General features: G+C 43.1%; 1 protein-coding gene across 1 annotated transcript; it reads left to right on the forward strand.

Moving 5' to 3' along the window:
• The first annotated feature begins 8976 nt into the window (after positions 1 to 8976).
• Positions 8977 to 12070, forward strand: CCN2 (cellular communication network factor 2). The gene is made up of 5 exons (XM_050316356.1): positions 8977 to 9281; positions 9383 to 9605; positions 9735 to 9986; positions 10209 to 10420; positions 10741 to 12070. Exons 1-5 carry the CDS (start codon positions 9222 to 9224, stop codon positions 11035 to 11037), a joined length of 1044 nt encoding a protein of 347 aa, XP_050172313.1. The 5' UTR covers positions 8977 to 9221; the 3' UTR covers positions 11038 to 12070.
• The last annotated feature ends 11021 nt before the right edge of the window (positions 12071 to 23091 follow it).

Genomic DNA, 23091 nt, shown 5'->3' on the forward strand with positions numbered 1-23091 from the left:
CACGTGAACAAACCTGTGACCTCTAGCACCAGAAATACACATCTACACCTTTTCGACTAGAAGAATAATTCAATTCAGTACAGTAACTATGCTGCCCATTCATCCTAAATTGTGATAAAGAGTAGAAACAGAAGACCTAATGCATCCAGTCAAAAACGCGCCATGTCTTAAACACTCAAAAAGGATTGCTGTAATTTCCCTAAAACTTACTTTTTCTTTTTTCCTTAAAGTGATGAAAATGGAAAACCCGTAGAAACTGGAAACTATATATGCTGTTTTACTCTTGGTTTTGTCTTCATAAACATATCGATTTTTTGAATGTTACAAAACACACCCCATATTCAGAATTAATATCTTGACACTGTACTTGACGCTGACTCTACTCAGGGTCTAGGCCTTTATATTGTTAGGTGCCAGCCTTTTCATTCTCTTCTTTTACATACTCATACTTCTTTGCCAATTTCCTCAGCATATATTCTAGGGGAAAAAAAAGCTCTGACAAACCAAGCTGAAAGTGCTTCAGGAAAATTGGGACAGAAGTGTAGGTATCTTTAAATTGGATTTATGTGACATCGTGACACTGACTGAGGTCAGCGTTCTCCACAGTTTTATGACTGCAAGAATGAGTGCAGTAAACTGTGGTACAACCTTCAGTATGCTTCTGACTTTAATCCCTTCTACAATTTATGCATCATTGGAATACAGGGAAAAATTAAAAGATGCTCTAAATTTACTTAATTTTATCTTCTTCAGTTTGCATTTTTATGTCTGGTTAACTTCCTGAATTTGCAACAACCACACTAATTAAAAACAAGAAACCTGAGATTTAGGCACAGGTTTGAAAAATGTATATATATATATATTCTTGTTATCTTAGATGTTTAATCTTGAGCAAAACCAGCCTTGCATTCCTTGAGAATTTCATTATACTTAACATAAGTTCCACTCAAACCTAGACACATTACCTTCCAAAAGCATAAACAAATTCCTTATGTCTTATTTGGAAACTGGACCATTAATTCTCTTTTTTTGTGTGTTTTAGTTAGGCATAAGGCTGTGAAGCAGCCATTGAATTCATCAATACACTAAACACAAAGAATGTGGATTTCTCCCAGGCTCCTTTTGATCATAGTTCAAAAGTCCAAGAATCACAGACATACAAAATGCACAAAAAAAAAAAAAGTTGCCCAAAGAATTGTTTTCCTTCCCATCCTATTCTCATCATTAAAACCAAAAGCAAAGACCTGCTTGCCATATATCCCTCTGCATTCTAAAATAACACATTTAGCAAGCAATACACAACATTGTTATTACTCATGATAGGTTACAGAAACATAAATGCATTTCTCCTTTAATTCTTCCTTTTTCCTCACTTAGTCTATCTCATTACAAATCCGTGCACTCAGATCTGGAGGATTTTCTAAAAGAAAATGTGCCTGATTCACTCCTCGTGGTTGCTTTCCTCATCATTAACTAGTTCCTGAAAATTATTTTGTTCTTTCCCCAAAATTGTTGACTAGGTTGTCCAGTGATAAAACTCCCTAACACAGACCCAGGAAGCAAGGAACGTAGTCACTGCACTGTGCCCCTCAATGCAGGTTGTCCCTGAGTGCAGTGGGGCAAGAGATAACAGAGCCTGGCATCTGAAGTTGCGGAGAACAGGAGCACCCAGACTTTGCTGCAGACACATCTTTCTTTGCCTGGTAAATGAGTTGAACTCATTTGAACTGACCTGAGCACTGTTTCTTGGTGGTAAAATGCTGTGAAAGCAGAGGCAAGGAAGCTACCAAGCCCACCTCATCCTTGGCATTCATTTACAGCACTCTCCTCACACACCATTTTCTTCACTCCTTCCTGTCCACCCCCTCCTCCCCTGCAGCCCTTTCCACACAAACACATTATGTGCACCTCTCTCTTCAGCCCTTTTTAGCCTTTCCCACTCAGCATCATGGCTGGTTGTCTCTGGGTATATGCTCAAATTCGGCACACAGATGCAAAGCTAACAGAAGGGATAAGCCCCTTTCCACCTTCTTCTTATACTGCACTGCTCCAAAATTCCAACCCACTCCATCAACTCTCACTCTTACATCCCCATCTCTGCCCATATCCCTCCTCTGCAAAATTGCACCAAACCCCCCATCAGGCCAGGATGGTGGCTAACAGCCACGTTGCTACCACAGACTATGCATTGCAAGAGCAGCTGTGGCCACACGCGGGACGAGAGAGCAGCCCTAAAGCCAGGACCAGGGCATGAGGAATGCATCCCCCTTCCCCAGCCTGGCTGCATAGGACCCAGAGAGTCCAGGTACTCCTGCATTAAGCAGACAGAGTGGATTTCAGCAATACTAACAGTCTCACAGGAACAACCCTTTTCTATCAAGTTGGCAAAACTTTCCTTGCTGTGTCCTCTGCTTTGCCTCTGCCTCTGCATTTTTTCTTCATTAGTCAATAGCCTTAACGTGGGAAAAGCCTTTTGTCAGAACGACAGGGATTTTGCAAGTACTTTACAACTCCCACATGTCATCTTCCCTCCTGAGGCAGGAAAACAATTCAGTCACATTCCCCTTACATCTGGACAGAAAAGCTGGTAGGAATGAATAAGAAAAACAGCGTGGTTTAGTGATGCAGTGAACCATTCAGCTTGTCTCAGCTGCAAAAACCCTCCAACTCCTTTCTCCAACCAATCCTTACATTCCTAGCACATCCACTCTTCTGCTCCTGCTCTTCTCCCGCGAAGGACTGGCCAGGGCGTACAGGTGGAATACAACACTTGCCTCGGTTCCTTCCGTAGGCAGCACAGTCCTTTCCAAACTTCTACTCCCCCCTGTGGCAGTTTGATGGCAAAAAAGAAATAGAAAGCATGCTTCCCAAGTCATGCACCGTACCGTCACTCTTTGCAAACCATTTATCAAGTAAAAAAAAAAAGAGAGAGATATGAAAGCCCAGGCGAGGTCTCACTAACTTTAAGGTGGTGAGATAAAAAAGCTGCTTCCAGGGAATTTGAAAATCAACTTTCTGTATCTTGTGAGTGACATAAGGAGAAGGAAAAAGATGTTGCTAGTTCATATATGTTTCTAAAACTCACCTGAAATTTTTGTATTACAAAGTTTGCAACTCATAGAGGAACACTGCTTAGCACAGTTTTAAGACTTTCAAACACCTTACAAATCTTAGGCAATGAAAAAAGGCAATTGCTAAACTGTCTTTTCATCCCATGTCATAGCTGAATCTTAAATAATCATACAGATCTACCATGCTATTAAGGTTAGACTTTTCCACAGGATCCATCCTCACAAGAAATGCACCACAAATAACTTCTTAGGCTCAATCTTCATAAAGACCCCATTGTCCAAAATGATCAAAACAAACACCGAGGTACAGTAAAACCTAACCTTGATTTCTATTTAAAACCCTTTAATAAAATGGTTATAAATGGAGTAATATGCTCAGAAATATTTGCTGTTACTGAGAGTCCTACCACTTTTACAACATCATGCTTATGACTTAAAAGCCACTCATCACTAAGACATCTGCAGCAACATCATTGTAAACTCTAGATCCGAGACCATTGCCGTTTAAAACAACTAGGTTTCCTCAATTAGTTCCCACAGGAAATCAAAATATCTTAGACATGTTCCTACTTCCCTAACAATGCACATTTCTTGAAGTATCTGTTTTTCTCGTTTCCATGTGAAAAATGGTCTGACAGGGAATTTCCCACCAACGCCATAGGGATTAGCATTTTAAGATGGTTTTCAGACCTGCCCCAGTAGTTGCTAAATTTCACACACATCTGTGGGTCAATAAGGAAGCCACCTTGGTTGTTGTAGGTTACATCCTAGTTTCCCTGCCTGCGTCACTCATACAGATGTATTCGCACAAGTCACATACCACACACCACTTGCGGAAAAAACAGCCAAGCTGGCAGCTGAACCACAGGGCGCCATTTTCCTGAATAATCATACAATCTCTAAAACCCAATGTTAATACGTTGAGGACATTACATTCCTTTGCAGGTCAGATGATGCAGTGTGCTTATCAAGTCCTCCAGAGGCATTACAGACCTATACAATAAGCCAACTCTTCCACTTTCTCAGGAAGGACTGTGTAAACAGAAAACCATTATACCAAGGTCAGTAACTCAGGTTGCATCACAAATGGGGCAAATTTTACAGACAGTTCTCTCTCTCCTTTTGTACACCAAGAAAACACTCTGTCATCCCCACATGTACAAGTATTGACCCTATCTTATCAGAACAACATTGACAATTGCATCTCACAGGATTCTCCACAGGCCTCTACTTCTCCACAGCAGCTAAAGTATAAATTAAGAGATCCCATAGTTCACAGCAGAGCAAACTGCATTTGTTAAGGGAAGTCCCTAATCTGGTGAAGTCTTAATTAAACATAGATGTCTCTCAGCTTGGGGGAGAAAAAGAACCACGATACTTCAAAAATTACATTGACAGCTCCTGAGAGAAGCAGGTTAAAAGACTGAAAACAAAACATCTTAGACTTAGCAGATCTGATTCACTCCTGCCCACATAATCTATGACAGAGTGGGAGGAAGTGTTCCTCCAGCTGTTTTTCACGTGGTTCCTCTGAGAATCTCAAAAGGATTTCTGGTGCATGTTCTGAGTTAGTCCCTGGCCACATTTCCTCTCCAGCCAGTGACACTAACTTTTTATGAATTGTTAACCATTTATGGAACAATTGTCAAAGGAGTGGTTAGTGACTCACTGTAGTCCTACACTAGTTGACTTACTATGGCAAGAGGTTGAGAATCTCAAGCAAATCTGAGAAATAAACAACTGAAAGTCTCTTCCCTCCTTATTCACCTTTGTGAGCTGTGGAAGGACTCTGCACTTTCCCACAAAACCCCAGGACATAGCCAGCCTCCTCACAGGTGTAGCAAATGCTGCTCCTACTGTGCTTATGAGATCCATGGCAAATTTTTCAGAATAAAATCAGACAAACTAAATCTGTGGCTCAGTAAGTAAATCACATTTGGCTTCAGGGTACTTATAATCTCACTTTTGTACAAATAGTTTTGCATGTGCTTCGAATACTCATTTAGACCATTCTATTTCCAGTTATTACTTTGCTGGTTTAAGACCACACACAGTCACCAAAACTCCAGTTCTTTTTTAAAAATAAAGCCAAGAGCTTAAAGCAGCAACTCTCAGTGATTCTAGAATTAACAAAATATTGCATGTTAAAACATAAAAAACGTTAAGTTTAATTAATGATGATTACAGAAAAAAACAAAACTCAGGTTTGCTAATGGGAATTGCATGTATTGGGTTTGCATTGCTCATACTGCTGAGCAGCTTTGATGGACTTGGACTTCTCAAATCCAAGTATTTTGATGGCAAACAATGCATTTAGTGATCTGCCCAGCTAATACTAGCAGAGAATCTGAACTAGTATCTCAAGGAACTTGGACTAGGGTCCACCAGTTTGGCAGTGAACATTTCCATAGGCCCTATGCCATCTACTGCCCCTCCTGGAATTCTTATTCTGGTTTACTTTGGAGAAGAGCTAATGTCTCTCATTGGTAAGATGAGCTGACGTGAACTGTCACGGCTCCAAAGCGAAAGGCTTTGTATCAGTCTAACAAAGCAATACAAATTGCACAACATGGATAACTTGCTTGACAGATCTTGGGAATGCAGCTTTTGCTTTGCCTTTGTTGATGCATGAGCTCACTCATCTCTCCAGAAAAGGATGAGTAAAAGTCCAGCAAGCAGTTTACTTCAGAACCCTTTCTATACCTACAAAGAATAAGCTACCAGACGACTTCTAAGAAAGAGAAATACCAGGCAACCACATTCACAATTGGACTAAATCTCTTTATTTTTATTCTCTGTCTATTTCTGAGCTAGCAGAGTAAGTCTTTCTTGGAATCTGTATTTTAAGCAAAAGCCTGCTAACGTAACTTTAACCAGAGCTCTCTGAATTTTGAGATATATTTATTACAATTTTTAAGAAATATCCTAGTGAGCATTTTGGGAAAGGAACTAATTGGCGTACCAAACCTGAGGCAAGCCAGAAATGTCTGAAGCCAGCTACAAGCCTATCGTGACGATAAACAGCTCAGGGTCCAGATGTCCATATATGGAAAGACTTCCTATAAGACTGACAGTACTGTATGTTCATTGCGTATGGTTGTTGGATCAGATTCACATTCCTCGGGTATGTTTCTCTGGGAGCTTTTGATTTCCGCTTTGAGGGCTGGCTCAGACCTCCAATTGCTCTTATAAAAAAATATCTGTGACTGAAAGTTGAAAATGTGCAAGATTCTTTCTTTAAGTACACAAACACTCCAAGTCTAGCCACTTTCCTGTAGTCTTGCCAGGTTTTCACTATGTCTGATACCTGATCAAGTGACTTTTTGGGGGGGAAGCAGGAAAAAAAAAAAAAAAGAAGGAAAAACACGAGAGAGGAATGTAGCAATCCACACCTGTACATTTTACAAGACTTCATCAACTGAAGCTGATGTAGACACACACATACCGTATATAGCTGTGTAAACAAGTCTCCAAGACCAGTGTAGTGAATTCCTAGTTTCAACAGAAAAAATATACTATCTTAAAAGCATGTGCTGTATAAACACCTGCATGGAAGTCAAAATTAGTGCATTTTAACCATTTTATTCATCAATGCCAATATGTACTTCTCCAACCAGCAGGCATATTCAAGAGGCACCTGGATGTGGCATTCAGGGATATGGTTTAGGCGTGATTATGGTGGTTGCTGGTTGGACTAAATGATCTTGAAGGTCTCTTCCAGCCTTGATGATTCTGTGGTATTATCATCAAAAAGAAAACGCTGAAGTCTGATTGGACTCTTTGAAAGAACTGCGTACACATGCATGCACAAATGAGGTACCCATTGTGACACATCTAACAGCACAGAAACCAAAATAAGAAAAAGGCACTCCTAAGGACTCCGATCCTTACCCAACCTTGTGGGCCGGTAGAACTTGTGATTTAGTGGGCTAATGCCCGATTCACAGTGGTGCAAGACCAGAATTACTTCTGAAGTCCAAATACCTATTTAAGTCATTTTTCTCAGGGCAGCAAGTGTATGGGGCTTGCTGTACTTGGCATGCAGTGGGAAGACTTAGGACAGATTTATCCTTTAATTTTGGATTTCCTGGCTTTCTGGTGGTTTGTTACTTTTAAACATACTTTTTCTGTCAGTGAGATTCTTAGGTTTTGTTTAATAAAATTGTATCTCTGAAAAAACCTCTTACATGGAAAGTTATAAAACATGTCTAGAGCCTCTCTCTCTCTCTCTCTCAGATGTTCTCCTTACCATATTTAGGCATTTAAAAAAGGCATTCTGTTTACCTGGTTACATTTGCATTTTGGTATGCATGTCATACATAGTTTGGTACACATAGTATTTACCCAGCACCGAGGCCACTGGAGTCCTTCAAGTAAATACAGATTTTGGGAGGCCTCATGAGTTTGGGAACATGTATTATTTACTGTAACTGTTCCTCTGGGATTTATTTTTTTCTCTCAGAGCCAGCCTCATTTCTTTTAACAGAGAATTTCAAGTAGAAGAAATTATATCCAAATTACTTTACCAGACAGAGTACAATGCTGGCAGAACATAAATAACAGTTTTATGGTACAATAGTCCTACTGGGGCATTACATGAAGAACTTTTTTCCCCTCATGAATCCTGTGCATATATATTGCTACATCATAGCATGGAAGTATGCCTACCTATGCAGGGATGGAAAGAAGCATGGGAGAGGGGTGGTATGGCAGCAGGAGAAACCCTGCATACAAAAGATGGCATCTTTTAAGATAACTATCAAATTTCAGTTTGCTTAATACGATGATGCATTAAGCCAGTCTCTCTTACTAAATGCTAACATACTTCTACAGGTCAAAAGCCAGAACATTGGCATTCCTTCTGTTAAAGTGGAGGTCAAACAACGTGACATCACTGAATATTCAAATGACACACAGGAGGTGGGGGAAGAACCATCCTTCGGGTTAAAACAAAACAGACCAAGACAGTTATCTACAATGACTTAATACAAGCCATAACGCTTACGTCTTGGGTTCAGTCAAATACAAACTGCAGTGCTCGGGTTTTGGCTGAGTGCAGTGGCATGCCAGTCTCTTCTTCTTGTAATCCTGGGGTGGACCATTAACAAGGTTGGGAGGCAGGGCTGTGCAAGGAACGTGTTGCTCAAAAATGACAGCTGCACACAGGCAGTGGGAAAATAATAGCCACTTCTTCCATGCTTCAGACTCCATTGGCCGTGCCAAGTATTTCAAAGTAAATAGGCACTCTCTCTCTATTCATAGAGAGCATGTATTAGGGAAGGAACACATTACAAATATCCAGTATGATTCAGTGGTACACAGAGTCAATTTATACCCGGTAGCGTAATTATACCTTTTTTCGGTGGTACCAAAGCTTCGGGACCGTTCGCCGCCGGGCACCGGGTACCCCGCGCCAACCCCGGTCCACCCGCCCGCTGTCCTCCCTGCCCGGGGGAGGGACGAGGGGCGCGCGGGGAGCGCAGGGGAAGGGAAATAGCGGATTCCCCCGGCCGCCCCTGGCAACCGCGCCGCCGCCCCCCTCGCCCCTTCCCGCCGAACCCGCCGCCCGCTTCGGAATAACGCGCTGCCGGAGGCGGCCGGGAGCGCTGGCAGCGGCGGTGACTCACATTTAAAACACATCGGCACGAAAAATAAAAAAACGGGGGGAGGGAGGTGGGGGTGTGCGCTGGGGGGGGGGCGCAGCCGGAGGAATGCTGGAGTCAGGGGTCAGGGCCGCTCCGGGGCGGCGGCGGCGGCGCGGGGCGGGGCGGGCGGCGCGGCGCGGCGCGCAGGAATGCGCGGAATGTCGCTGTTTGTCCGCGGCCCCATTCAGCCCATTGGCGAGGCCGCGCCGCCGCCGCCTATAAAGGGGCGCCCGTCCCGGCACTCGGCAGTGACACAGCCACTCTCTCGCCGCACTCGGACGGAGCGGAGCGGAGCGGAGCGCAGCAGAGGAGAGCGGAGCCCCGCAGCACTGAGCAGCCACTCGCCGGCACAGCGCCCGCCGCAGCCCCGTCCGCGCCACCGAAGAGAACCACCCAGAGGGAAGCTCCCGGCTCACCTCGGCTCACCTCCGCCGGGCAGCCCGACGCCGCTGCCTGCCCGACGACGACGCCGCCGCGCCGCCCACAAGCCGCTAGCCGCTTCAGGATGGTCCCCGCCACCTTCGCCCGCTTCGCCGCAGCACTACTCCTGGTCCTCCTCAGCCCGGTAAGTGCTGCCGCCCGCGGCGCCGCCGCCCCTGCCCCGTCCGGGCGGTCCCGGCGACAGCCCTGACGCCCCCCTCCTTCTCTCTCCCCCGGCACTCGCAGGAGGCGCACGGCCAGGAGTGCAGCGGGCAGTGCCAGTGCGGCGAGGGGCCCGGTCCCACCTGCCCCGCCGGCGTCTCCCTGGTGCTCGACGGCTGCGGCTGCTGCCGCGTCTGCGCCAAGCAGCTGGGCGAGCTCTGCACAGAGCGCGACCCCTGCGACCACCACAAGGGGCTCTTCTGCGACTTCGGGTCCCCCGCCAACCGCAGGATCGGCGTCTGCACCGGTGAGTGGGGACCGGGGCTGCCGCCGGGCTCGGGAACGGGGACAGGGGCCCGCCGGGCAAGGGGGCGAGGGAAGAGGGGAATCCCTGAACCGCCCGCCCATCTCACCTTCGGCCTCCTGCCCCTCGCAGCTCGGGACGGTGCCCCGTGCGTCTTCAGCGGCATGGTGTACCGGAGCGGAGAGTCCTTCCAGAGCAGCTGCAAGTACCAGTGCACCTGCCTGGACGGGGCGGTGGGCTGCGTGCCCCTCTGCAGCATGGACGTCCGCCTGCCCAGCCCCGACTGCCCCTACCCGCGCCGGGTGAAGCTCCCTGGAAAGTGCTGCGAGGAGTGGGTCTGCGATGAGACCAAAGAGCAGACTGCCGTGGGACCTGCTCTTGCTGGTGAGTGGGGATCTCTCTGTGGATGGCAGCCAGGGGAAAGGGGCATAGAGGTTGAAGGCTGTGGGATGGGCTGACACAGGGCACCCCAACAGCTGGATTATGCAGTAAGTGGAGTCACCCCACGGATAAGTGTGGCTGCATGAATATCTCAGGAAAACAAAGGAGCCTTTAGCAGGGCATGAAGTGAGGCAGTGGTCTCATGCTGGCTTTTGTCTCCTGCAGCTTACAGACTGGAAGACACTTATGGTCCAGATCCAACAATGATGCGTGCCAACTGCCTGGTGCAAACCACAGAATGGAGTGCTTGCTCCAAGACCTGTGGCATGGGCATCTCTACCAGGGTCACCAATGATAATGCCTTCTGCAGACTGGAGAAACAGAGTAGACTCTGCATGGTCAGACCTTGTGAAGCAGACCTGGAGGAGAACATCAAGGTAAATATGATTAACTTTATGTATGATCTTCTAGGATGCTTCCATCCACTAGCAAAAGGCCAGTGACCAAAAGTGCAGTTCCGACAAGTAGTCAGTTTCAAGTGGTTTACCTTGAAATTTGAGTTTTACCCTAGTGGTGAAAGTTTACAGTTAAATATCCTTAATTTTCTCTCATGCTGTATTATGGCACAGTGTATGACAGTCTTGCCTAATGATAATATAGTAAGGATTAGCATGTCTGCTCACCCTTAACTTGCAAGTTTAAGTGTTGTGTGAGATCCTACGTTCTAAACATCTTGTATTCACTTACATCCTAACAGAAAGGCAAAAAGTGCATTCGCACCCCCAAAATCTCCAAGCCTGTGAAGTTCGAGCTGTCTGGCTGCACCAGCGTAAAGACCTACAGAGCCAAGTTCTGTGGTGTCTGCACTGATGGGCGCTGCTGCACACCCCACAGAACAGCCACCCTCCCTGTGGAGTTCAAGTGCCCTGATGGGGAGATCATGAAGAGGAAAATGATGTTCATCAAGACCTGCGCGTGCCACTACAACTGCCCTGGAGACAATGACATCTTTGAGTCTCTGTACTACAGAAAGATGTATGGAGACATGGCATAAAGCCAGAAGGAGACGCTGACTAGATTCTCAACTTGAACTGATTTGCATCTCATTTTGTAAAACATGATTCAATAGCACAAGGTATTTAAATGAGGGGTTTTTTTCAATTTCAACAAACTGCTCCATGTGACTTAAGACAATTTTTCTACTGACCCCAAATGGGGGTTTGAAGAAGAAGGTAAAATGGACAGTTGGACCACAGCAAGACACAGCTTCAGAACACGTTGTTCCTGAGGTGGTGGGACAAGGTTAAGGGAAATAGGCAGGAAAAGCAGATTCAAGCAAATGTTCCCTTAATGTGGTACAGCGTGCTTCATCTAGTAGTGCAATTGAGAAGCAGACCGTTGGCATGTTTGCTGGCACTGGTTTAGTGACAGCAACAGCTGGAATGCAAACACCCAGCAAAGTGATAAGTAGAAGGTGTTCTGTTAGTCAGGACAGTAATGTTTCAGCTCTGACGCTCTGATTCGTGTGGCTTGGTCAACAAGAATCAGAATCATGTCTATTAGACTGGACAGCTTGTGGCAGTTAATTTACCTGTAACAAGCTACTTTTTATTAATTTTGTAAATACTGTTTGTATATATCTTTGTACAGTTATCTAAATTAATTTAAAGTGTTGTGCTTTTGTTTAATGCTTTGAAAGTTCAATGATAGCCTTCTTTTTTGGAACAAGATAGGTAAGATTTAAAGCTTGTTTGACAATGCATTCAAAGCTTGAAATAGATACTCTAGTGGAAATTGCTCAGAAAGGGCCAAATGGTGAGTTGAGGTCAAGATGAAGTTGAGATGCCTGTAGTGTTACAAAGCATTCATCTGGCATAATATGTTTACTCAGACTTTGTAGGACAAGTGGCTTTAAGAAAAATGGCTCTTCTGTAGCTTATCAGACTTTCCACTCGAGCATTTGTTTCTTTCTTTGACTATGGCTCTTTTTGGACAGTTTATTTGTTGAGAAGTGTGACCAAAAGTTACATGTTTGCACCTTTTTAGTTGAAAATAAAGTATTTATATTTTTTATATAAATATATAAATGGCTTGGTATTTCATTTGCCTTTAGTCTTCACTATTCCTTTACATATTCCTAAAAGGGCTTGGCTTTGCACTAGATGAAAATCAAGTAGTGTGTGGTGGGTTCTTTGTCCAGAAGCACATCCACTTAGGAATAAGCTAATGATTTACAATTACTTACTCTGTTACTAGTGAACCAACTGTAGTTTGTTACTCTTCTGAATGGAGGGAGGGGACAGGCTTGCTTACCAAGCCCGGTATGGCATTAGAAAGTATAGCAGGTCTGTCATGCATCACGATGCTTTGAAGGGAGCCAGCTTGTCACCATGGTGAGGGACTGCTGCTGTAATACACCATGGCACGTGCTTGGTTTCACTGAAGTGTTCCACTGGTTAAGATTTGTTGTCAAGTAAGGTAAGGAAAGTATTTTTAGTTATTGAAAGAATTGAAGTGGCTCTTGACTCTAGAAGTCTGAAATTTGGTACAATACAGGGAAGAGCTAATGAGTTGTACTATAAAAATCACAGAATAATACAGGTTTGAAGTGGCCTCTGAAAACGTTCCAATTTAACCTTCATGCAGAGTAGGGCTAATTTAGATGTAGTTTTACTTAAATTAACACCTAGGTATGGTTTGGTATGGTAGACAGAGCACTGAACTCAAATGGCAACTACCTGGATTATCTTCCTACTTGATGACTGGGGCAAATAGTTTTACACCACAGTTCTGTGTAAAGTGTCCATTGATTCAAACTCTTCCAAGCTCACAAATGATTATGTATGCATTGTAAGAGCTACACATTTTGATAATGGTCCAAACATTCTCCTTAGATAAGCATCCCCCTAAAGCCAAAAAAAAAGCTTCAGTCCTGTGTTTGGTCCTACATTAATAACAGACTTTTTTGTCCCTTTCTTAAGATAAGGAGATTCTTTGAATTCAAAATTAACCTTTGCACTAGAAGCATTAGTTCTTTTTTCAGAAAAAACACATGCTCTCCAACAAGAATCCTTTTCAGGCAAACAAGTTCAATCTGGAATTTCCTGGTGCTGAAAGAGTGTTAGCTTACAAAAATGTCCATCCTTCCTGAGCACCTTCCAATCCCATTGATTTCAGCTAGCATTAGCAGCAAATCAGTGTAACACCAGCTTTGAATAATGATGGACAACAGAGCCCTAAACTAATGGCAAGTCAATGGGAGTCTTGCCAATGGCCTCACCAGGCTTTGCTCAAGGCCATAGAAGCATTTTCCCTTCCTCTGAAAAATACAAGGAATTCTCCTGGCATGAGGAAGTGGCTTTCTCTGTCCCATACGAAATAGTTTTGGGTAGCCTCTGTTTTTTTAAATCCCTGAGACTCTCCAGCATTTTTTATGTATTTTTTTTTTCAGGTTATGAATATGATGCAGCCATTCAGTTCATCCTGGAAACACTTCAAACAGTCGTATAGCACCAAGGACTGGTTGCCTGACTGCTACTGTGGCTCCACCCCCAAATAACAAGAAAACTGTCATTTCTAGTTCCAGCAAGGATGGGATGTACGTGGACTTCATTCATAGCCATTACTGTAGAACCTCTCAGGATCACAAGAACAAAAAGAAGCACAATGTGCCGGGCAGTAAGAGATCGGGTGTTTATGACACTGCTTAAGCCTGTTGATGAACAACTCTGCCCTGCAGTCTTTTAGGTTGGTATCAGATATTGTAATGAATGGCCTTTCCTTGTAACATCAGCCTCATGAGCCTCACAGCCAGCTCATGAGATTCCCTCAGGTTCTTCTCCCAGTCCTTTGCAGTGTGGGCTGTATATCCAACACCTAAGCCACATAACCTGTAGCCTCCCCTGGCACTCTCTGCCAGCTGTTCCTGGCATATGAGGCTGGAGGACCAGCATGCAGCAGCAGGGCTCTGGTGTAGGAAGGGCTGTCTGTAGTTAGACACCCACAAAGGGGCTACCCCAAAACAGCTCAGGACTACTATGTATGCTCTCCCTGCTAATGCAATGATTAAACTGCCTTTCCTACCATCTGACAAATTATTGCACTGTTTTACAGGTCAGCGGAGGACAGAAGAAGCCTGTCAGAATACTTTAATTGTGGTTTGCTGTTGCCACTGTGAATTAAAATAAGGAAGTATGCTGCATATGCAAATCTGTTTGGCAAATAATTGCTCTCCCCTGAGCGTATCAGGCATCATAAATCTCAGATATCACTGCTGTATAAGGAATTGCACTTCATTTTTTTCCAGAAACTTGTTAGTCTTCTGACAGAAACATACATTTTAAACCATTACATGAGTGTTAGACCTCTGATGGTTTTATCTCTGAAGGTAAAGAAATTTAAATATTTTGTTTTAAGGTCTCCTAGAGGTGTAGGTAGGCATCATACTGTTTGTAAGACTTTCTTTCAAAGGTATCCCGGGAAAAAGGAGCCCTTGTGTGGAATTTATGGTGTCTTAAATGATGGCTACAATGTGGGCCTTTCAACCGTAAAGAAGTTTCCTGATTTCATTCTTTGTGCCTAAGATGCATAGATGGAAGAATAAAAACTTGAGCTCAAAAGTCCTAAGTCACTTATATGTGGGAGAACACTGGTTCACATTCCTTCCAAAATACACTGGTTTGGAAATTTGCTTTTGGTTGTTTTCATCCTCAGAAGGTTTTCATCCTGTGCAGGTTTGCTACTGTGCTTTTTAAATATTTTATTCATATATGAAAGTATATTCATTCAAATGACTAGCTCCTTAAAATGGATCTCCAGCTATATTAATAATATGTTTGGTAAAGGACCGCTGTAAAGTCAATATTCATTTAATAAAAGATACTCAATTAAACATTAAACAGGAATTCAAGGTGGCTGGAGACCAGAGTATCAAATACTTCGAAATAACTCTAAGCCATCGGATTTCAGATTTTTGTACCATAACACTTTCGCATGGATTTGCTGTTTAGCTTTCTAACACAATACAGATGTGAACAACAGACACGGATTATAGCCCTTTCATATGAAATAGGCTCTACTCTCCAGATGGAAATTTGTCAGATTCCTCAGAGCTAAGAAACGTCCAAAAGACACTAGTTAAGAAACTCTTCAAGAATGAGCCACTTTTAATGATCCGTAACCACACAGGAACAAATAAGTCTTTGAACAGTATCCAGTTGTTTGTCTCACAAAGACGGGGACTCAGCTGAGAAAACTGGCTTTTGGACACAGCTAGAAATAGCATACTCTTAACTAGATAATTTGTATTTTTTTCATGTAGCATAGCTTTTTCAGACATCGCACTTGAAGAAAACCCTCATACCATTACACTGAAAAGGACATTAAATGTAAGAAGGAACAGTAATATTCTTATCTAAATACATAATAATTCAACCATTCTGACTTCACATCCTATCACCAAAAACCGAAGTTCTTTGAAAACAGTGCTTAAATGCAGCTTTAACTGGTGTTATATTATGCCTACATATGGAAGTAGTTAGCAAGCAGAAGTTGGGATGAAATACCAGTGTAAGGCTTTGCCCAAAACCCAAGAAGAATCCGAGAGAGGAAGTAGTTCAGTTAACTTATTTTTCCTCTCATTTTCCACTTTTTTTCCTCGCTGCAGTTCCTTTGATTCATGTCCATAAATGGACATACCAAAAGCCACTACATTCTCATAGTGTTTTTCAGCCTGCCTAGAACCAGGAAATACCAGGAATTTCTTCAAGGAACCTGTTCCCAAACTGTACTAAACCCTTCAACACATTTAGCGTTTGAACAGGGTTTAGAAGCATGACTAAGGTCCCATCTCCACTGCATGATCCAGTGTTGCTCCCTCATCAGAGAACAGCTGCTTGCAGTCATTAGTGCTAACCCTGGCTTTTTCAGCCCTTCTCTGCACTACTCCAGAGTAGAGAATTTGGGCTGATTCTGAAATGTCCTCCCCCTAAAACATCTGGCTGTGTATTTGAGGCAGCACTCCTGAGCTCCTGTCTATTACTGAGGCAGTGCCAAATGCAGGACTATTTACGTTTGCTTAATGGTAAGTAAATTCAGGCCTGATAGTAGTATAATAGTTTATGTTGTGAGGAACAAAGCATTTTACAGCCTCCTGAGCAGGACCAAAAGGTTGCTAACATAGTACTGCAATGTTAACACAATCCAGTGGTGCTTCCATTCATTATTCAGCCCCATTAATTGAGCCACTGAAAGAAATGCACAATCCAAATAAATGTTTGCTGGTTTAAATTAGTCCTATTAAAAGCAGGTATTTAACAGCTTTCAGCAGCTACGAAATATGTTTTCCTGGTCCTGAGCTAAATATTAAGAAACAGCTTTTCAGCCAGTTTTCAGGGCTTAGGTCAGCCTAGTTAATTGACATAACTGCAGTCAGACTGGTTTAAACAATCTGTGACCCCAAATCCTGAGGCTGTACGATTTTAGGGGAACTGCATGGGGCTGTGTGCCTGGGAGGGCTCCTGAGAGGACACAGGCTGGCTCCTGTGGCATTTACTGGGCAGTAAGCACAGGCAGGAGCCCAAATTGCACAAGAAAGTATTCTGTAAACAGCTAAAGGTACAACCAAGTGCAACCTACTAGGGAAGTGATAAACTGATGTATCTGGTAAATGAAAGTGATGGGTAAGTATTCAAAATCAATCTGAAATATTATTCAAACTTTACACTAACATCTGGGAATCAGTGTTTCAAGGCCTAAGATCTCTCTAATATTATTTATTAGACTTGATTAAACCAGTCTTTTAATATTTTTTTGCTCTGTATATCCATACCAGGAGAATTTTTGGGCTAGTAGGATTGCAAAGAAACTTCCTGTCTTTCAGACAGAAAATAAAGAATTATACACTGATATCTGTATTTTGTCTGTCTGCTATTCCAAAATAAGGAGGAGGCAAAAGTCGGTCTGTCATTTTATTTCATGAGTTCATTTAGGTAAAAAGGACTTCATTGATGAAGCAGTTTGGGAGTATATAATTTCTGTTAAATGATGTTAATAGATGGTGTAGGAAGTACATCAATATATTCTCATATTTAACCTAGCTAGCACTTAATACACCACCTGAACCAGTATGAGGCTACCAGCTCCTGAAACGGCAAATACAGACTATGCTGGGTACTACAGAGACCCTGTGGGGTCCCAGGTGGCGCAGGGTTCTGCCAGACTGAAAGCCGGACCACAGGAACGAGACCGGGCTCTTTCTCTGCACCACACTGACACCGTGCGGCTGCTCCGCAGGGGCGGCAGCTGCAGCTGCCTTTTCCTCCGGGTACAAACTTTGCCTCCGTAGGATGAACCTAAAACAAGCTCATTATGCTCTTTTTTGTGGTAGGCATTTAATTTCTCATTTGAAACAATTCGTGTGAGTTAAGGGTTTGGAATATAGGGAACTTTTCGTATTTTCTCAAAGTGTATTAAACTACACAGCTCTGCTTGAGCACCATGGATTACTTAGGTACGTGAAATACGCTTTGTGCATCATTGTTACCTGTACTAAAGATGCAGAAAATAAAACCCAAGCGTGTGGTTAAAATTCCTCTGGAACCAGTTTGGAAGTCACAGGATGAGGCCTCACTGATCTCCTTTCTCTTCTGCTTTGAGCTTTTGCCATACTTTGAACTGGCAGCAGGCAGCAGAACAGGAGCCATTGCAATACCCTTCCTTGGGCATCCTCTGCTTCCCAATAGCACCCATCCTGGAGGAATACATCACTATAATATGACACAATACATCACAATAATTGTTACCAATTGTTATGGTAAAATAATCCATAAGGAGGCTTTATTTATTATAGAATCATAGAATCAGATGGGTTGGAAAGGACCTCTGAGATTATCAAATCCAACCCTTGATCCACTACCACCACAGTTACTAGACGATGGCACTGAGTGCCACATTCAGTCTCTATTAAAGACAATAATAAAGTGTATTTTAATTGTCTTCCTTTTTATCTTGCATGCTTCTTAAAAACTAATCAATGCTCCAAGATTCAAGTTTTAGGATGAGGAGAACTTGCTTCTCCTCCTCTGGGTGCAGATTCTCACGTAGGCATTGGGATCTGTCAGAAGTCCATGACATTATCTTACACACTTGCACTTCTTTTTTTTTTTTTTAATTATGTTACAATAAGTTTTAAAGTTAAATTGTTGAAAGGGACAATGTCCTTCCTGACTTCTTCAACATGCATAGACAATGAGTCATGTCCATTTTGTGTAGGTTTGATCTGCTAAAGAGGTCTTTGAGTCTGATGCTCTGGATCTAACCCAAACCCACTGTAAAAATATTCTGATCCATCTCCTTATTTGAGACCCACTTACTGTGTAATGGATTTGGACATACACAATGGGGCCAGAGGGCTGCTGTGCCTTGTTCTTGCCTGTTTTCTGCTGCAGCTGACCCCCAGCCAAACTGTGGAGCAGAGTCTGGTACACAGACAGCTACACTACTTAGACTCAAAAAAGTGGTAAGAAATGCTGTATGTTTGCGAGGTACATACATTTCCTTCATAAATAAAGATGTTTTCTACAACTCATTTGAATAACACCTTTATTCAATATTAGCGATAACGGACTGGCCATTCTTAGTCACTCAGAATCAGAGATTCACCTGAGATTTGTTTTCCTTACTCTGTTCCTTAACAGCACTTTGTACCTCATCTGCATGAGCAAAGAACATAGGCTTTTCAGAGATACATTTCATCAGATCACCTTTCCCAGGTGAACAACTTTCAACAAGGGGTCTTCACAGAACTTCAGTCCTTTGGCAGTGTTTTCTTAACTAATCTGGCTGGTAATGCTCAGTAAGTCTCAGACCTGGCACAGGACCCTGAGGCCTTGAGATACCAGTACCACTCGGTCAGGCAGGTGTCAGAAAAATCTCTTCACTCTCCTAGTGTCAACCCCCCTTCTTGGAAAGAAAGCTATCTTGTGGATAGCCCAACTTTGTGCTCATCATCAGCCTCGTCTTAACTGACCAATTTCTTCAGATTTTAAATCTCTACCAAGAGTTACATCCTGTAACTACCTGTGCACAAGTATTGCTCTCATGCTACTGGTTTGAGAAACCAGGTTATCAAACATCTCCTTACATAGTTTTATTTACATGGAAATTCTTCTGCTCCTTTTTTTGATGTTAAAGGTAGTGGCTCAGCCAAGTAGGTCTAAAAACATGCTCAGGTTAACTTCTCTCCTGAGCATCATATTCCCTACGTAAGTATTTTGCATTGTAATGCAGCCTTAACACTGATGTTCTAACTGTTTTCAGGATGGCTTTGAAATTCTTATTGTACTCACACCCTAACAAAACCATTATCTACATAAAGTGTCACGTCTTATACCATCAATATCTGCTATATATTACATGCCTGAGAAAACCATCTTCCAGTGAGAGAGCTAAAATCAATGCATGCTCTGTTTTTAAAGATGGGACTTTTGGAAACTTTGCCATTTACCAGGTCCTCAAAATATTTCTAACAGTAGGAATTATTTCTTTATTACATGTTTATCCAAGTCCTTTGGGCCAAAACAGCCTTTTGATTATTGGCTTTTTCTCTTTTAAGAAGACATGTGTTTTTCCCAACGGATAGATCTATTCCCCCCAACTCCCAAAGCACTGCCCATTTTTTGATGTCCTTTCAGTAACAGAACATTTGCACTCTTGCTGAAATATCTACAGCTCTGTAATTTTTGTGGACTCTAATATTAAGCTCCACATCGCTTTTGCTTGTAGTACTTTGGGCTCACTATCATGTTTTTGATTAAAAAAATGTTCATCTTTCAATAGCTTTATTCTGGCATGGATGATTCTTCGGCAAATTGTCACTGTAAAGGATTCATTGTGGATGTTGTGGGAATCTCCACGCTTTCTGCATTTAAGGAACTACAGGTCAAGAAGCTACATGAAACCAAGTACTAAATCTGAACAGATGTCATCAGCTGTTCTCCCAGAGCTACAGCCCTCAAATGACAAAGCTATGGAGTCTGCAAGGCATTCTAACTTCTGACAAAGGCATAGATCCAGGGCAAGTCTAAAATTTGGTGCCTTCTTCCTCAAGGTGTTTTCTGATCTTCCCAAGTTTGAACTCCTCTCTACTTGATGTGAGTAGCATCAGTCCTGTTCTCCAGAACTTAAGGTCTGCAGCCAATTTTGTTAACTTAATGAAAACAGTCTTTACCAGCCAACCTACTAGCTGACTTTCCTCTGAACTTGTAAGCATTCATTGTCATAACACCAACCCACTTCTCCCATTTCTATCAGGCTATTTTGGCAGCAATATGTTCTGATCTTGCAACATATGGGGGCAGGGACTCTGGGGTCACTCTTTTACTGATTTTGGTCTTCTTTTTTTTTTCTTGCAGAAAGCTATGGACAACCGAGTTTATATTAAGTAAGCTCCAAGATGACATCCATTTCTGCAAGGCATCCCCAAACCAATTATTTTCCCCAGTGATTAAGTGATTGATACAGAGTCACACTGCATTTCTGCTCTGTTGAAGCCAGCAGTGGAAGTTAGCAATATGCATTTTATGTGAGTTTAGATCACTTGCACAAGAAAGTGGTAACGTCTGTAGTGTAGTTAGTTCAACTGGCATGTTTGATATACAGAATATACACTAAGTTATAAGAAAAAAATTCCTCGGAGATAGAAAGTCATAGCATAACGTTCCTTTGCAGCATTTTGATTCATTGCACCTCATTAATTCAGGTTTCCCCATGATCTCATCTCTAAAAGCTGTACTGGTTTACCTAATTATAAGAATGGGAAGTACTTCATAAGAAGCCTAGGAAAGCCCATTATTTTTCATGTGGTTTGCCTGGATTTCTACTGTCCTGGGGACATATTTCATTAGAAAATGTACACTGAACAAAAGAGATCGTTAATCAGTTATCCCAGATCAGGCCAGAAGAGGGCCAGATATCACTAGTAAATGCAGCTTTGTTCACTATTTTTTCAAAGTAAAATGTATCCATACTTGATTATCAAACTTTGCATTTCCATAAGCAATATATTTTGAACAGGAGAAGCAAGCGTACCTCATTCCTTTCTCTGGTTTAAAAAGGCTAAGTGCAATTTTAGACCTAGTAACAGCACTGTAACAAAGAACATTATTAATTTTTTACAGTGGGCTGTGCCATCCTCTGCAGCCAGGAGGTGCAAGATTTAAAAATGAATTCATTGTCCTTGAGAAACACACTTTTTGCCACACAGAAAATCTGATCTCTGGCATAAATGCAGGATGGCAAAGTTAAGGCATCCAGCACAGGGATTTGAAGAGACATAAACTCTCTGTCAAGCCACAGAGAGAGGCTGGTGCTGAAGTGCAGTTTTGCCAGGATGCCATAAACACAGAGACTTCTACCAACTAGACTGGAAGTTAGCAAATGTGGCACACATCTACAAGAAGGGCTGGAAGGAGGATCCAGGGATCTACATGCCTGTCAGCCTGATCCTGGTGTCAGGGAAGCTCATGGAGCAGATCATCTTGAGTGATGATGGCACATGCAGAACAACCAGAGGATTAGGGCCAGTTATCACGGGTTTATGAAAGGCAGATCCTGCTTGACCAACCTGACCTTTTATGACAAGGGAACCTGCCCAGTGGAGGAGGGAAAGCCTGTGGATGTAGTCTACCTAAACTTTAGTAAAACTTTTGACACCATTTTCCCCAGCATTCTCTTGGAGAAACTGGCTGCTCATGGCTTCGACAGGTGTACTGTTCCCTGGGTGAAAAACTGGCTGGACAGCTGAGCCCAGAGAGCAGTGGTGAATGGAGTTACACCCAGCTGGCAGCCAGTCATGAGGGCTGGCAGTGCTGCGGTTTCCCAGGGCTCAGTACTGGGATCAGTCCAGTTTAACATTTTCATTGATGATTTGCACAAGGGGATCAAAGGATCCTCAGTCAGTTCACAGATGATACCAGGCTGAGCAGGAGTGTTGATCTGCTGGAGTGCAGGAAGGCTCTGCAGGGGGATTTGGACAGGTTGGATTTGATGGGCCAAAGCCAATTAATTGTGTGAGGTTCAATAAAGTGAAGTGCTGGTTCCTGCACTTAGGTCACAACAACCCCATGTAATCCTCCAGTCTTAGGGCAGAGTGGCTGGAAAGCTGCCTCACTGAAAAGGACGTGGGGGTGCTGATCAACAGTGGCTGAACATGAGCCAGCAGTGTCCCCAGGTGGCCAAGAAGGCCAAGGGCATCCTGGCCTGTATCAGCAATAGTGTGGCCAGCAGGACTAGGGCAGTGATCGTCTCCCTGTACTCAGCACTGGTGAGGCCACATCTTGAATCCTGTGTCCAGTTCTGGGCCCCTCCCTACAAGACAGACATTGAGTTGCTGAATGGTGTCCAGAGAAGGGCAACAAAGCTGGTGATGGGTCAGAAGCACAAGTCTTAGAAGGTTGGTCTCTTCTCCCAGGTAACAAGTGACAGGATGAGAGGAAAACAGCCTCAAGTTGTACCAGGGGAAGTTTGGTTTGGATATTGGAAAAATTTCTTCACAGAAAGGGTTGTCAAGCCTCAGAACATGCTGCCCAGGGAACTGGTTGAATCACCATCCTTGGAGTTATTTAGAAGACATGGATGTGGCACTTAATGACATGGTTTCATGGTGGGTTAATTGTTGGGTTAATGGTCTTAGATCTTAGAGGTCTTTTCCGACCTGAATAATTCAATAATTCTATGACTTTCAGCCATGCATATGATTCTTATGGACATGACCAAACAGCAATCCTGCTGTCTTCTGATCAGGGGGAGATCAGTGCAGATGCAGTGGGGTGGCTCAAAATACTTCCATTCCTCTGTATTCGTTTTACTTTGGTAAACTAAAAATAGGAAGGACTAAACCTGCAATAAATGGCAACACAAATATAACACATGTTGTGGCTGAGGAGAAATACAATAATTTGCAATGGTATCCTCCAAAATCTGTTGCCAGGCTTCCATAATTATTCCAAGTTTGTCCATGGTCTCCATAGCAGCCTTTCCTGAGGCTTGAGGCCGGTGTGGTGACTCACAGTGGTTCACTGAAGGACTCGACTTCTTTCCAAAGGAGTCT

This window comes from Myiozetetes cayanensis, unplaced genomic scaffold (assembly GCF_022539395.1).
Source record: "Myiozetetes cayanensis isolate MyiCay16 unplaced genomic scaffold, myiCay2020 scf2-11, whole genome shotgun sequence".
Lineage (NCBI taxonomy): Eukaryota > Metazoa > Chordata > Aves > Passeriformes > Tyrannidae > Myiozetetes > Myiozetetes cayanensis.